Source organism: Protopterus annectens, chromosome 12.part0 (genome assembly GCF_019279795.1).
Source record: "Protopterus annectens isolate FY-2018-M chromosome 12.part0, PAN1.0, whole genome shotgun sequence".
Taxonomy (NCBI): domain Eukaryota; kingdom Metazoa; phylum Chordata; order Ceratodontiformes; family Protopteridae; genus Protopterus; species Protopterus annectens.
This window is the reverse complement of record NC_056746.1, coordinates 634,550,948-634,565,747: the sequence shown is the minus strand read 5'-3', so window position 1 is coordinate 634,565,747 and position 14,800 is coordinate 634,550,948. Positions and strand designations below refer to the sequence as shown.

Genomic DNA, 14,800 nt, shown 5'->3' with positions numbered 1-14,800 from the left:
AGTATGTCATACATGAAAAAAATCTCACAGGGTAAACAGTCAATGACATGACCCTCCAGGATGCCTTTTGGTTCCAAGCTGGCCCCAGCCTTAAGATGGAGATAGTCCAGCGGCTGTACGAGAGGTTGGCAGACTGGCAATGGATGGAAATCACTGGAATGAATGAAGCAGAAGAAGAACAAAACTAAACAAGATGCATTTTGTGTAACAGTTGATAAAACCTTTTTTTAGTACAACTTTAAAGGTGCTCTATACATAAGGACTTGGGGATTTAATGGCAAATGAATAGCCAACTGTTAATGTTATCCCTAGCAGAAAAAAACAGGTAATAACTTATGTTACCAAAATGGTGAACTCAGAAGGTAGATCTACAAGAAAAATGAAGATTTTTTTGCTAATATTTGTCTTGAACTCTAGCATAGGTTAGAAATGAATTCTCATACCACACACCACACATAATTATTAACAGGGATTTTTCTTTCTACAAATAAGAGCAACGGCACACTTGAATTCTGAAAGCAAGACCAAGAATATTAATCGGTGAGCTCCTTACATGAGTGAGCGACGCACATCAGAGTGTTTGGAGTCCCCACTTGACTTACTCGATGGGGTCACACTGCGTACAAAATTACTCTTCTCATCAGTAGGAAGGTTCCTCATCAAGAAATTTCTGGCCTTGTCTTTATCAGTACTGGAACTCTGCAAATCACTAGACTTGGGTGTATCTTTGGTCCACTGTGACTTTTCCTCAGCCTTCGCAGGAGTCACATTCATATCCTGGAAGAATTTTGCTCGGGCATTCTGAGTCTTTTCTGCTGTGGGACTCAGAAGTTTATTTGCTGAGGTTGTTGTCTGATTTAACCCAGATTCAGGTGCAGGGGACAAATTGAATGAAGGACTCTGCTTACTTGGTGAAATTTTCTTCTGATACGTAGTCTCTGCTGAAGATTTTTTGGGCTCTGCAGATCCCTGAAAGGTTCCAACAGTGATGTTGCTACTAACTGCTGGACCCATGTGATTCTGATTTAGTGACACAACAGGGTCGGATGTAATCTTTGCAGGTACAGGAATACTTTGAACATTGCTTGGACTGTGTGTGCTAACTGCAGTTTTGTTCTGCTGAATACTAAACAAGAAAGTTCTTGGCTCGGGTACTGGAGTCCGATTTTGCTCAGGCTTGGTGAGAACGGCAGTAGAGCCACTAGTTGTTGAAACGTTGTGGGAATTTTCTGTAATGTGTGTGCCAGCTCCAAGTTTCTTTTGTTGAAGGTCAGGCAGGACAGTTCTTGGCTGAGGTACTGGTGTTCGATTTTGGTTTTCTTGCACAATGGGACCTGGTTTGGACTCTGCAGGTGAAGCAGCAGTTCGGAATTTTTCGGCACTAAATGTACCACTTCCATGCTTATTCTGGTGACTGACGCACAAGAAAGTTCCTGGCTCAGATCCGTGCTTGTAAGTACCAGACAGTAGCGTTGAACTGCACTGCTTGCATCTGTAACAATAATGAGATATTAAGTTACCAAAGAAAAGCACAGATTAGCACAAATCACTTGCAGATTAGTAAAGCAGTAATGATGAAAGTAACTTCTTGAATTTTAAAACTTACAGCTGTATTTATAAGTCAGACTTGCATCAGCCTACTGTTTACTACATGAGCTAAGCTTTTCATATTTCTGACCTATCTTCGCTTTCTGGTTATTTAGAAATTGTTACATGTGCTTTGAGCAGTACAAAGATGATGAAAAACATCTGCTACACAACTGAGATTTTTTCTTCTGCAAAGACATATCAACTTCTGCTTTGGCGATTACATGTTACAATAAAAACAATGGGCTTCTGTACGAAACACTAGTGGAAGCATGGATCCGATTTTCAGCAATCATTTTTAGTATCACTGTATTTGCTCAATATCAAATAATGCAAGTAGACTAATGCAACTGCTTTATCATGGCTCTGAGAACTATCTACAAATTACACTAATAACAGTTCTTCACACCGCTATGATTAAGCCATACATTAGCAGTAGTTTTTTCCATTACTGAACAATGTGCCATGCTGACAGGATCTCTAATGCAAACATGGCAAACTCTTACACTCAGCTAAGGCCAGCTATAAGCCCAACACCTCTCTTTGCATATAAACTGCTCCTGCATAAGAAGAAACATTGTCACTTCCTGTGTGACAATGGCTGAATTGTGGTCTGCCATCTTTTAACTTCAGGAAAGTCTTTCATGTCACGCACCACAACTACCAGGCTTACTAAATAAGCAAGAGGACAATCTGTCTGGATACTGACAGTGCAGACTACATAGAGGGAGGAAGGAGCACACAGGGATGCATAGGACTCTATCATAGGCTAAGCCCTGTTTATAGGGTTAATTGCTGGAATAACAGTAGGCATCTAAAGCTGTTCAGTTCTGCAATGGCACATCTAAACTAATGGAAAAGACAGTTATGGGAATGGGAAATACAGTCATCAAAGTAACAAGCCTCATACTCACAAAAACTAAATTGATCTGAATAATTGCCAACCTTCTGACAGCTGAAGTTTTAGGGCACTAAATAGAAAGTCACAAACATTAGGAATAAACATGGAGCAAGTTACTGGCTTGTCAAGGTCAAACTCAACTCAGACACAAAGAATCCCAGGGCAGTTTTTAGCAATTTTATTAAACCAACCAGACAATGTGCATGAAAGGATCAACAAAATGCTAAAGTATCTGGACAGATCACGGGCACAGAAACAGGACACAATTACTTTGTGGATATGTGTAAGACTCCAACATAACATACTATCTTCACATTTAGAGGTGAAACCGGAAACAGCAAGTCAAAATGATTCAAAGAAAGGTGGACAAAATTAGTTTACCTAGCCTAGCACTGATGCTTTAGAATCAAAACTATTCATCCATACAGTATTATGGATTTCTACTTTTAAACAGTTAGGAGGATTAGACAACTGTCAAATCATTCATTCATCCATCCTATATGATTTGCTCAGCTAACTTTTCAAACTTGGATCTGTGTAGGTGGACTGCAAAAGTGAAGGTGTTCAGGCAACAGTAGAACAATGAACAGCTTAATTACAAAAAAAACATCATTTGAATGTACTTTTATTTACTTTTTTTTTAAATTTTATTGCCTTTGTTATTTGGGATAGGCCAAATGAGCCAGCAAAGGCCCATTTTCAGTGGCACGCTGGGGAAAAAAGCTCCATAATATTCACAATATAAAATATATGCTATACTTTGATTACAATGAGAACAAATTCAATAACAAAAGTGCAAAAAGAAAAAGTTAAGTAAAAGTGTTAACAATACATATACACTTTTTAAATGTATGCATATTAATTATCTATAAGGCAGATGGTTTTACTTTGCCTTGCATAGTAAAGTATCAAAACGGTATCTGTGTGATGGATGGATTGAAAAGAAACAGCTACTGACTGAAAACATAAGTTAGGAAAAGTCCAGATGTGCCGTGGCATTTTATTATTATTATTATTATTATTATTACTACTATCATTTTAAGGTAAACCTTTACTTTTCAGATGAACATTTTAGCGTTTGTTTTTCTAATCTCATTAGGGACAGAGTTTCACGCTTTACTAATGTAAATTAAGTATAGGGAATCACCTGCATGACTACGTGACTTAAAGGACATTAGTAGTTTTTTTGCTGAGATTTTAATGATGCCCTTCTACATCACTGTTGAGCATCCAAAACAGAATGGATTTCCTGCTCAGGGGAACCCAATGCTTGGCCAGTATACAAAAAGCCTAATGATCTTGTATGCGCTGCTGTATGTCACATTTAAGCTCCCAGCATAAAACGTAGGGCATAAAAGGGAGGCAGGACACACAGACACAACTTTGGTTCTTTGCCTCCAGTTCGAATGCTATTATTATCAGTTTTTATTTAAATAAGTGTTAGTTTGCTGACCCTGCTGTGGGATCAGTCTCTTCTGACAAACCTGCTAAGCTTTTACCCTCTTCCAAACTTTTGCCTTCTGATAAGGATAGTAGGGCAATTAAGAGGATTGGTAAGAAAGTTTACACTGCTTCTACTTTGGCCTTTAGGGCTGTTAATTACCAGACCAACATGACCAGGTATGATCTGACCTCGATTGCTCAGGCTTGACAGTCTCTGCCCTCCCTGATTCGGAGGGCAAATCCTCTACCTTATCTTTTTTTAGGTTCTGCTTCTCAAGTGGCTCGCCACTCTATTAGGTGTAACTATGATGCTGCTGTCTCTTCTAGGGCGGCAAATTTTGGGTCTGTCATGCGGCGTCATTCTTGGCTTCATCTCCTGTCTCTGTCTGAGGACACTAAGGCCAAGTTATTGGAAGCTCTTTTGGATAATACTTATCTTTTTGCGACTGCTGCTGCTGACATGTTTAAGTCTCTTCAACACAAAGGCAAAGCCTTGCAGGACCATATTTTTCTCACTCCTATCCCTAAGTTCCAGAGGAATTACCCTTCTAGATCTGCTTTTGTTCGAAGGCAACCCCCACCAGGCCTCTAAGGGCAAGCGGAGTGGGAGGCGGACCCCCTCTGCTAAAGCTTCTCAGAATTCTGTGGTCCAGAAGCCTCCTTTATCTGATAAGCCTGCCTCTCTTTTGACAATTCACCCACACACACACACTTTTAGATCAGGTTCCTTTGTCCCTTCAGCTTTTCTTTTGTTTTCCAAACTGGCATTCCATCACTTTAGACTCTTTGGTTCTTTCTATCCATCAGGATTACTTCCTGGTATGGAAGGAAATCTCCCTCTCATTTTTTAGGGATTCCTCAACCTCCTCTAGAGAAACTTCCTCATTTCCCAGATGTTTTGGGGTCCCTGATGATCCAAGGAACCATTCAACCTGTCCACCCTTCCCAAGTGGGAAAGGATTTTTACTCCAGGATGTTCCTGGTTCCTCAAAAGCAGGGCACTTGGGGAACTATTCTGGATCTCTACCAGCTCAACACCTTTCTCAAGGTCCCTTATTTTCAGATGCTTACTCTTCAAACCCGGTTTCCTCTTTTACTACCCCAGACTTTTCTGGTGTCCTTGAATTTGAAAGATGCTTACCTTCATATACCTAGTCACCCTCTTTTCAGGAAGGTTTTACATTTTCTGTGTCTTCCTTTCATTTTGAGTTCTCTACTTTGCCCTTTGGCCTCTCAACTGTCTCTCAGCTGTCCCAAGGATATTCACAAAATGCCTAGCTCCTGTGATTACTTTCTGCTTGCTCCAAGACATTCAGATTTTTCCTTCTCTAGATGACCTGTTGCTTCAGGTGCCTTCTTCCCAGTTGCCTGTTACAAGATCCGAAGTTCACCATCTCTCTTCTTCAAGGTCTGGGGTTTACCATCAACTTCCTAAAGTCCATCCTGACTCCCTGTTAGGATCATGTTTATCTGGTATGCAGGATTCAGACAGTGCCAGTGTTGGCTTCTTTTCCACCTCCAAAAGTTTTGTCACTGATAGCCTTCTTTCATTCTCTTCTTTCCCAAACTACAATGCCAGCCAGGGAGTTTCTTCAGACCATAGGATTTATGGTCTCTTCTATTCCAGTGCTTCCTCTTGCCAGACTCCATATGCGGATCCTTCAGTGGTACTTCAAGTCAGTTTGTTGGCAGCATTGTCACACTGTGAATTTCAGTGTACCTCTTCTTCCCTGTCTAAAACAGGAATTCGCCTGGTGGATTCAACAGTTTGTTCTCAACCCAGGCAGGCCCTTTCAGCCTCCAGTCCCTTCTCAAGAACTGTTCACCAATGCCTCATACATGGGGTGGGAGGGCTTCTTTTGATCACCTGAAAGTTCAGGGTCTCTCTGGCCTACTCATCAGAAGTCAGATCATATCAACTTCAAAGAGATGAGAGCTCTGATTCTGTCTGTTCAAGCTTTGCACCCCATGGTCTCTCCAGGCCGCATGAAGGTATACACAGACAACACTAAAGTGATGTGGTATGTCAACAAGCAGGGAGGCACAAAACCTTACCTCCACTGCAGGATGGTTCTTCAGGCTTGGGAGGTGGCTTTCAGTTATCAGTTAACTCTTCAAGCATTACACATTCCTTCAGATCACAATCTATTGACAGGTTGTCTGAGCAGGTCAAAAACACAGGCGCATGAATGGATGCTTTACAGACATGTCTTTCTGCACAGTGTCTATTGGTGGGTTATCCCTCAGGTAGTTCTTTGTGCCTCCTCTCTGAGCAAATAGTTTCCTCTCTTCTGTTCCAGAGTGCCATGCCATCCCTTTCTTTTCCTTGGAAGGGGATGTTTCCTTATGCTTTCCCTCCTCTCCCTCTTCTTCCAACAGTCATGCATAAGATTTAGCTGGACTCCCCAAAAATCTTGCTACTGACTCCCTTTTGGCCAAGACAGCACTGGTTCTCCCTCTTAATGCATCTGGCCAGAGGCAATCACCACAAGTTCCCTTAATAATTGGATCTCCTCACACAGGACAAGGGGTTTCTCATCTATCCTCACTTGTCCACTCTTCAACTGACTGCGGGTGATAGGGTTTTGATCCCTTTCAGGCACTTCTTTTCTGAGGATGTGCTCAGGATTTTACAGGAGGCAAGGAAACCCTCAACCAGAAAATCTTATAGGTAAACATGGAAAATATTTCTGTCTGGTACCATGTTCATAATCAGGACCCTTTTTCAGTGGGGGGCCCTCTGGTCATGTCTTATTTGTATGAGCTGCTCCAGTCTGGCCTGGCCTATTCCTCTGTGAAGGTCCATTTGTCAGCCATTTCTGCTTGTCTGCCTTTGAATCCTCCTTTGACGTCTCTTAAAGGTTTCCTGCATATTAGGTCTCAAAGGAAACCTATTCCTCCTCCTTAGGACCTTAATTTTGTTTTGGAAAAACTGACTCAGGCTCCTTTTGAGCCTGCATATTCTGCTTCTTTGCAACAGTGTACCTGGAAGACCATTTTGTTGCTGGCTCTTACTTCTGCTCAGACAGTTTCTGAGCTCCAGGCCCTTATGGCCAATTCCTCTTTTTTTGTTTTTTCACAGGGACAGGATGTTCCTTCATACTAATCTTTCTTTTATGCCCAAGGTAGTAAATGAGTTGTCCTTGAATCGGTCGGTACAACTCCCTTTCTTTTTCCCTTCTCCTCAGTCTGTTAGTAAGAGGGTCCTGTACACTTTGGATTTGCACAGACAAATCGGGTACTATTAAGATAAAATTAAGGCCATTCATAAGTTTGATCAGCTTTTTGTTTCCTGTCATCCCAGGACATTGGGTTTGGCTGTTTCTAAGCAAACCATCTCCTCCTGGATATCTACAGGTCATTTCCTTTTGTTATTCTTTTCATGGCAGATCTCTGTCTACTTCTGTTAGAGCTCATTCCACTAGGGCTGTTGCCTCTTCTGGTGCCTTCTTCAAGAGGCTGAACACCAATTCTATCCCTGAAACTGCTACTTGGTCTTCCATGCATACCTTTACTAAACACTGTAAGTTAGATATGATTTCTAGGGTCAGAGCAGGTTTCTTGAAACCATTTTATGTGGATTTGTTGAGGGCTCTTCTCAGCCTTCCACCTCCCATTCAGTTTCTTGACCTTTTTTACCCTTCCATCCTATGTGGAATGCTGCAATAGTTGTGTAAAATCTTAACAGTAGATGTCCTTCTCTTCACTCTCTCCCATCCAACCACTCATTTGTTCTGGTTTATGTGTTAGATTCCCTTCTTGCAGAGGGTTTCCACTTTTTCTTCTGCATTTATTCCTTCTGGATGTACTCTCTGAGGAAAGTAGGTTTAGCAGTCCCTGTAAAGCTGAATACTTATTATGTTTGTGAATTACATTCTAAATCACTTAAGTTAAGTCAGGCTACACTTTAGATCTAGCCAGTTGAGTGTAGCTAAAGCAGGGTAGCATTACGTTCTATTAAAAACATCTGCAACATATTTTGCTATTTTGTTACAAGTTTGATCAGGTCTGTGCTACGGAGTTAATTGAAGGCTTGTTAATATTGATGCACCGTAGAAGAAAGAGGAATGACTTTGTTGTAGACAGTTGAGTATGGTCAGCATAATTCACAACCGTCCAGATTTTCACAGAATGTCCCGATTTTTCACTCATATTTTTGATCTGTTCCTCATAAAATTTTGGTCTTCTGGGAAATCATTGGCAAATTTTTGTGGACAGAAGTCTGAAAATAATGAGATACATTTGAGTTTAAAACTTCATACCTTTCAGAAAATTCATGCTAATGCAAAACTTGTTATTCTATCAACTTTCTGAATTTGTAAGAGCAACATTTATAAATTGTCTCTACTTGTGGGCCTTTATCCCCGTTATTTATGGCTTTATCCAGATTTCTTGCTTTAAGAGGTTGAAAGGTATGATGGTCAGTTAGTAATGGTTTAGCTTTAAATAATACTAATATTTTTATGAGTTTTGGATATAACACTGGAAATATGACAGTCAAACATCAGATACCCAAAATGTTAGTTTGTGGTACTTGCTCGTTTTTCTTTTTTTTTTTTTTTAATAATGGAAAAGATAAGTTTTGCTGGGATGATTTTATTAGGAATGTTGGGATAATAGGATGAGCTTGAGTATAACGTGATTCTGTTAGACATTTATGTTACGGATGTCTGTATCTGTAATATTGCTTAAAAGGCGATTAAGTAAATGACCATGGAGTCATCTACATCTTGTATTAATTACAAGTTGTTGCTATACTTGCACATTATTGACAAATATATTGAATAAGAGAGGGCCGACAATTGATCCTTGAGGGATTTCTACTGTTGTGGGCAGAAGAGGGGAGTATGAGTGCTGCATTGAACTACCTAGGGTCCATTTTCAAAATATCTATATAATAATGTTACTGTGTTACTGTTAAAATAAATAGTAGATATCCTGTTTAGCAGCTTGTGAGAGGCTTTGTTGAATGCTTTGGATAATGGCAAGAACAGTGAATGGACAAAGTGACCTTGGTTTCTTTCCTAATTTATTTTGTTAAAGAGGTTGTTTAGGATTGTTTCTGTTCTATATCCGGGATGAAGCATATCTATGTGTATTAACAGTGACAAAGCAATCATTCTGTATTTTAACTTGCTTACTCAATAATATCAACTCAACACAGCAAAGTTTTATAGCCTTATTTTCTGATTATTCTTTTTGGAATTTTTATAAGCTACGAAATAATGGTGTGGGACACATCTATTGTTTCATAAATTTTCAATTCAAAAGGAGCATTTTTGGGGGTTATTACAAAATGGAAGGATATAAGGATGGATGGATGACTATCCTCTGCATGATCCAGTTAACCACTGGGCAAAAAGGTTAACTTTAAGATCAAACTTATTAGCAAAAAAGTACCTTTTCTTTCTTTTTACTTAACTCTACTTTCACCACTTTCTCTGGTCATACTGATCGTAGAGGCCTCCTATTTATGGGTCTTTAAGCTTTACCAGGGTTATGAAAAACCTAGAATCTATATACTGAGCACCTGTAAAGCCAGGCAACTTAAGAGGTGAAGATTTTCGGTCTGCTCAAATTGAGAGCCTTTGCTGGAATTATCACTTTTAAGGTTCTAAGAGGAGGTAGCTAACATATGTATATATAACACCTACATATTTACATTATTAACTTGTGGACAATTCATGACTGCCTGAACTATTAGGCTTGACTTTCACCCTGCATCAATACTGTCTCCAAACTTTGAACACTTAGTTTTGCAGAACATTAGCAAATCTTGTGTACTTTGAAACCCACAACTCCAGAGTGTTGGATGTTAGGAAAGGTGTGGGAAGCAGTGAATATACAGGTGACACTTGATACAAACTTACTTTATCAACAGAATACACACAAAAAATTAACTACGGTATGATCCTAGTTACTCTCATTAGGGATAATACATAATTATCAACCATGGAATGGGTAAGGGACAGTCTCTGACTAAACTGGATAGGTTAACTCAAACACAAAAAAGGGAAATTGCCTAGGCTTAAAATGGCCCACAAGGGCAGCAGATATATGTCTTACAAAGAAAAAATGAAGACAGAAAATGTCAGGAGGGTGTTGTCCTCCTCTAAGTACACTTTCTCAATCAATCTTCCCGGCCTGTAGGGTCTGCGTGCAAATAATTGTGCCAAGCAGGTATCTGGGAAAGTGGGGCAAAACACTGAGGACACTGCTGATGGACAGCTTTGGTGGGATCCAAAAAAACAAACAGCAAATATATGCACACACACCTTTACTGAATTATCACGTGTGACATAGGCAAATTTACATTTATACAAAAGTAATCAAACTGAATTAAAACAAACATTATATTTCACATATATTGCTAGATATCATATAACCTAAACATTACATAAATTATTCAATTCCAGACACTTTTTTTACAGAAACATATTTATTAAACCATCACTTATGATATAAACAATCATACATTACATTATATAAATGAAAACAAACCACACCGACACAATCCTAGTTGCAAGAATTGTACATCACAAACCATACTGACGCACTCCTAGTTGCAAATATTATACATCACTTATAATCTACACAGTCAGTTTTCAGTCAAACATTACATAGTTCATCTAAGTCCTGTCTTCTCATAAACCTCATTCCTCCCCTATATTTACTGTTCTCACAATTCCCATTTTTTTCCTATGTAGTTTGCTCCTACCCTTTACTAAAGATCTTAATTCCAGTTGTTTTATCTCTGTTACTATACTCACTACTTCTAATATAGTTGGTTCAGATTTTGATTTCCATTTTCTAGTAACTGCTTTTTTGGCAGCCACCATAATTAGACACAGCAAGGTCTTACTATGTCTAGGCAATTCTGATTCTGTTATCACAGCACAGAAAAATCATATTCCCTCATCACACCAATCTGTCCACCATCTCTGATACTGCATCCCGCAAGGAATCCTTAAAGTCCACCAACCCACCACACTCCCAGAAAATATGTTCCCAAGTACCTCTTTCTTCCCCATCACAACTTCAACATTTGCTGTCTACCTGAGGAAAAATTCTCTGGAGACTGCTTGGGGTATAGAAATATCTATGTAAATATTTCAAAGCAAAAATCCTAAATCTTCTAGATTTTGTTGCATGTTTGGGAGACATACATATATCCTCCCCATTGTTTATTTGTGAATTCCTTATCCAATCTCTCTTCCCAATCCTTAATAAAGGATTTTAGACTGGAAACAGACTGCCTGCCTTACTTTCGAATACTTAGTAATTCTGCACCATTATATATTTTTCTTATTATTATTTATTTATTTTTTTTACTTAAGACGAGTTTAAGTTCACTACTTCTACTACTATTGTCTGATCTGATTAATATACAGTAATTAACTAGAGATATATGGACTGAAAATCTTCCACACAGAGAAGTTTCTTACACTTTCTTCCCAATCCTTTCTAACCTCCTCTGATTGATTCTTATAGTTATCATGCAATACTTTATATGCTCTACTAATTATTCCATTTATTAATGGCAGCTTCTGTTCTAAATTCTACCAAAAACTCTACCAGTGCTGGTTTTTCATTTAGAACATCCCTATTTCTTTCTCGTTGCCTATGCCCTAAAATCAATCCTTGATAGGGAAGGCAATCTCTAACCTGCAGCCCAAAAAAATTCTTGGCCTCTTCCCATTCTATTACCTTTCCCCTCTAGTTATTTGCTCTCAATACATTGGTTCCTTTGCCAGTTTTCTCCAACAAATTCCAGCTCCCTCTTGCCTATTGTCTACATCCCTAACTGCAGTCATCCCTATTTGCAGAATTTCCTTTTTCCATTCCCATGTTGGCACAGTTCATAGAACACTTTCTGCTAATTTATGGATATAATATTCTGTATGATTATTGTTATTCTCCTTAAAGGCCGGCATCCAAAATCCCAGTATTTCCTTTTTTCTTGAGCTTATCCCATTTCAGCATAATCTCTTTTCACTTTGAATTATTGTTTTCTGCATGCCCTATGTGTAGGAGCTTTAACTGTGTAGCTCTGAAATACCCCTTCAAATTGGTTAAGCCCAATCCGTCCTGTTCTATTGGAAGAATCAGCTTATCCTACTTGACTCTTGCTGTCTTCCCCACCCAGATAAAGTCCTTCAGCTCCTTATTAATCACTATACTCAACTTCTCCTCTGGTTGATAAAAATATGCCTGATCTGTGTGTAAGACTAAAGGGACTAAAAACATTTTGATTGTTTGTATCTTACGATCCATATCCATATAACAAAGCTTCCATTTTCTCAGTTTTTGTATTATCTTTCGTTTACTCTCTTCCCACATATCCCTAGCTGCCACACCAGAATAATTTTAATCCATACTCTTAAATACTTAATTTTATGATGTTTCCATAAATATGGATATTACTGAACCAATTTGTGTGTGGGTACATAATTTACCACTATTACCTTTGTTTTAGCTTCATTAATTTTGTATCCCAAAAGGCTATGAAACCGTCTCAAAATGTTCCACAACACTGGAATGTCTCTTTCTGGTTTTGTCAGGTATAAAATATTATCATCTGCAAATACAGCCAGTTTTTCTTGACTACTATACCAATTACATCCTTGAATTTCTGAGTCCCTTATTTTCTTTGCCGGTGGTTCTAAATATAATGCAAATAACAAAAGGGAAAGAGGACACCCCTGCTGGTTGGCATAGTAAGGCTGTGTTAAAATAAATCAATAAAGTTTAGGGTTAAGTAGTCTTTTGATCTTTGACCAGTTTAAGTTTGATAAAGTTTTCCCTCTCTCTTAGAGGACCTACAGAAAGGGTTCTGATAAGCTATTTCTGGCTACCTCATTAACATTGATGGGCAAGACGAAGGGGTATAAAATTGGTCAGCTTACTTAGGAAAAACAGATTGTATAAGAACAGATTGTATTTACTTGAGAACCATGTACACAAGTGCAAGGGAAGGGGGCAGCATGCATGCAAAAGTGGATCACATAAGAATATCATGCATTTTTACACTAGAAAGTAAAGAACTATGTAAAAAATGAATTGTGATTGCAATGCATATCTCGCTAACACCTACTTATATAACACCACACACACATATGGGAGAAGGCATAGCTAACAACAGTGTGCTTCAGGACTTGATTTTAAAAGTTAAAAGAATGTCATGGAATCCCCAGTAGATTTTTAAACTCTGAGGAGTGCACTGCACTGTGTCTGATGAGGGTGGCAACTGCTCTGGGTTCACTGCCTGTTTACTTAGAACATCCGTTTAATATGGCTGGGATGGCATAAAAGTGTGCTATGAATATGCAGTGCTCTGTACAAGTCTGTACACTTCCACTGCAAAATGTAATTTATATTACATAGTTAAATAGTGAAGTTGTTGCATCTTTCGGCTTTTCCCGGTTAAAGATACTAAACACTAAAGATATAACAAATGAATTCTCCAAAATCTACAAATGAAGAAAAAAAGTTAATAGAAAATGGAAAAAAAATTGAAAAGAATTAGATTAGATAAAAGTGCACAAGTAAACAATGGCAAAAATCTGACTAAACTTGGGGCTTTTAAGGCTTAATATATTTATTAGAATATGGAGGACTAACCTAGATATTAACATTTCAAAGGAAAACTTACGAGTATATGCATACCACCATACGATGTGAGCATAAATTAATATAATTTACTAGGAAAAGGTTTTTGGCTGATGGAGAAAAAAGTAAAACATATAAAAGAGAACAAGACAGCTAGCCAAATGGTACAAAAGCAGGATGTATGCTTGTACTGCCAGCTTGGGAATGGACTTAGGCTGCTAGTACAACTGTCTGGAGGGGAGATGGATAAGGTCACCAACAGCAAGCTCTCCAATCTTGGGTGAGGGCTTGCGGAACTTGTTGTCTGTGTGACCTTAAGTGGGGACCAGGAACTTCACAGGCTGCACTTTAAGGGAAGCAGTTATGACATCTTGAAAACACTGTAGTATCTGCTCCCACAAGGCAGGGACCTTGACCAGCCATCGTTTTAATGAAGGCTCTTGGTCCCAGATTCACAACCTTAGGTTTATACAATAAGAACTTTGAGACTGCCTACCCAAGCAGATGGTACGGCGATAAGTAAAGGCTTACATCTGGGAGAATATGGAAAGGAGTAATTGTGGGCTCCGAGGTAGATAGGACAGGAGAACCAGGGATTCAACTGCAGGCTAAGTGAGGTCAAATGAAGAGTGGGAAAATGTTTCAAAAACATAAACACAAAATAAGGCAAGGGGGGAAGGGGCATTTTAATGCATTCTAGAAGTTGACAACTCTGTCAAATGATTTTACTGGATCAGCTTTTATAAAATGCTTTAAGGTACACAAAGCACACATTTAGTGAAACTTACTTTCCTGTATGCTGTTTGCATCATGTTGTGTAAATCTACAAGCAGACTTTTCACTGGATGGAGACTTGCTAGTTGGTTGTGAACTGAGATTTCCCAAGTCAGTCAGTTATTTGAAAATAAAAAAGCTTTAAAGCAGATATACTTTGTTTCCTTCTGAAGGTATCTTTAGTTCAGAACAGAAGTGTAACCATAATTTTTTTTTAGTAGTCGCAGTATTATTTATTTATTTATTCATTGGCATTTGTTTACCGGGAAAGTCCACTGAGCCAAATAGAGCCCATTTTCAGTGGAGGCCCAGGGAAAAAAGCTCCACATGAAACACAAATTGCATATATAGTACGTCACAAGGCACACATTTTGAGTATATACAGCACAATGGAATGTACCTGGCTAGACATCTCCAGCAGCTGGAGAGACCACACAGGTACCTAACCAAGAGGATTAATGGCCTCAAACAGTTGCCCTATGCAGC

General features: G+C 38.8%; 1 protein-coding gene across 3 annotated transcripts in view; it reads right to left on the bottom strand.

Annotated features, from left to right (window-relative positions):
• Positions 1-14,800, bottom strand: part of MICALL2 (MICAL like 2) — a 976,695-nt gene that overhangs the window by 458,572 nt on the left and 503,323 nt on the right. For all 3 annotated transcript variants that reach the window (XM_044089760.1, XM_044089761.1, XM_044089762.1), the window contains exon 6: positions 554-1,492. In XM_044089760.1, coding sequence (XP_043945695.1) covers positions 554-1,492 — 939 coding nt within the window. The remainder of the gene's footprint in view (positions 1-553; positions 1,493-14,800) is intronic.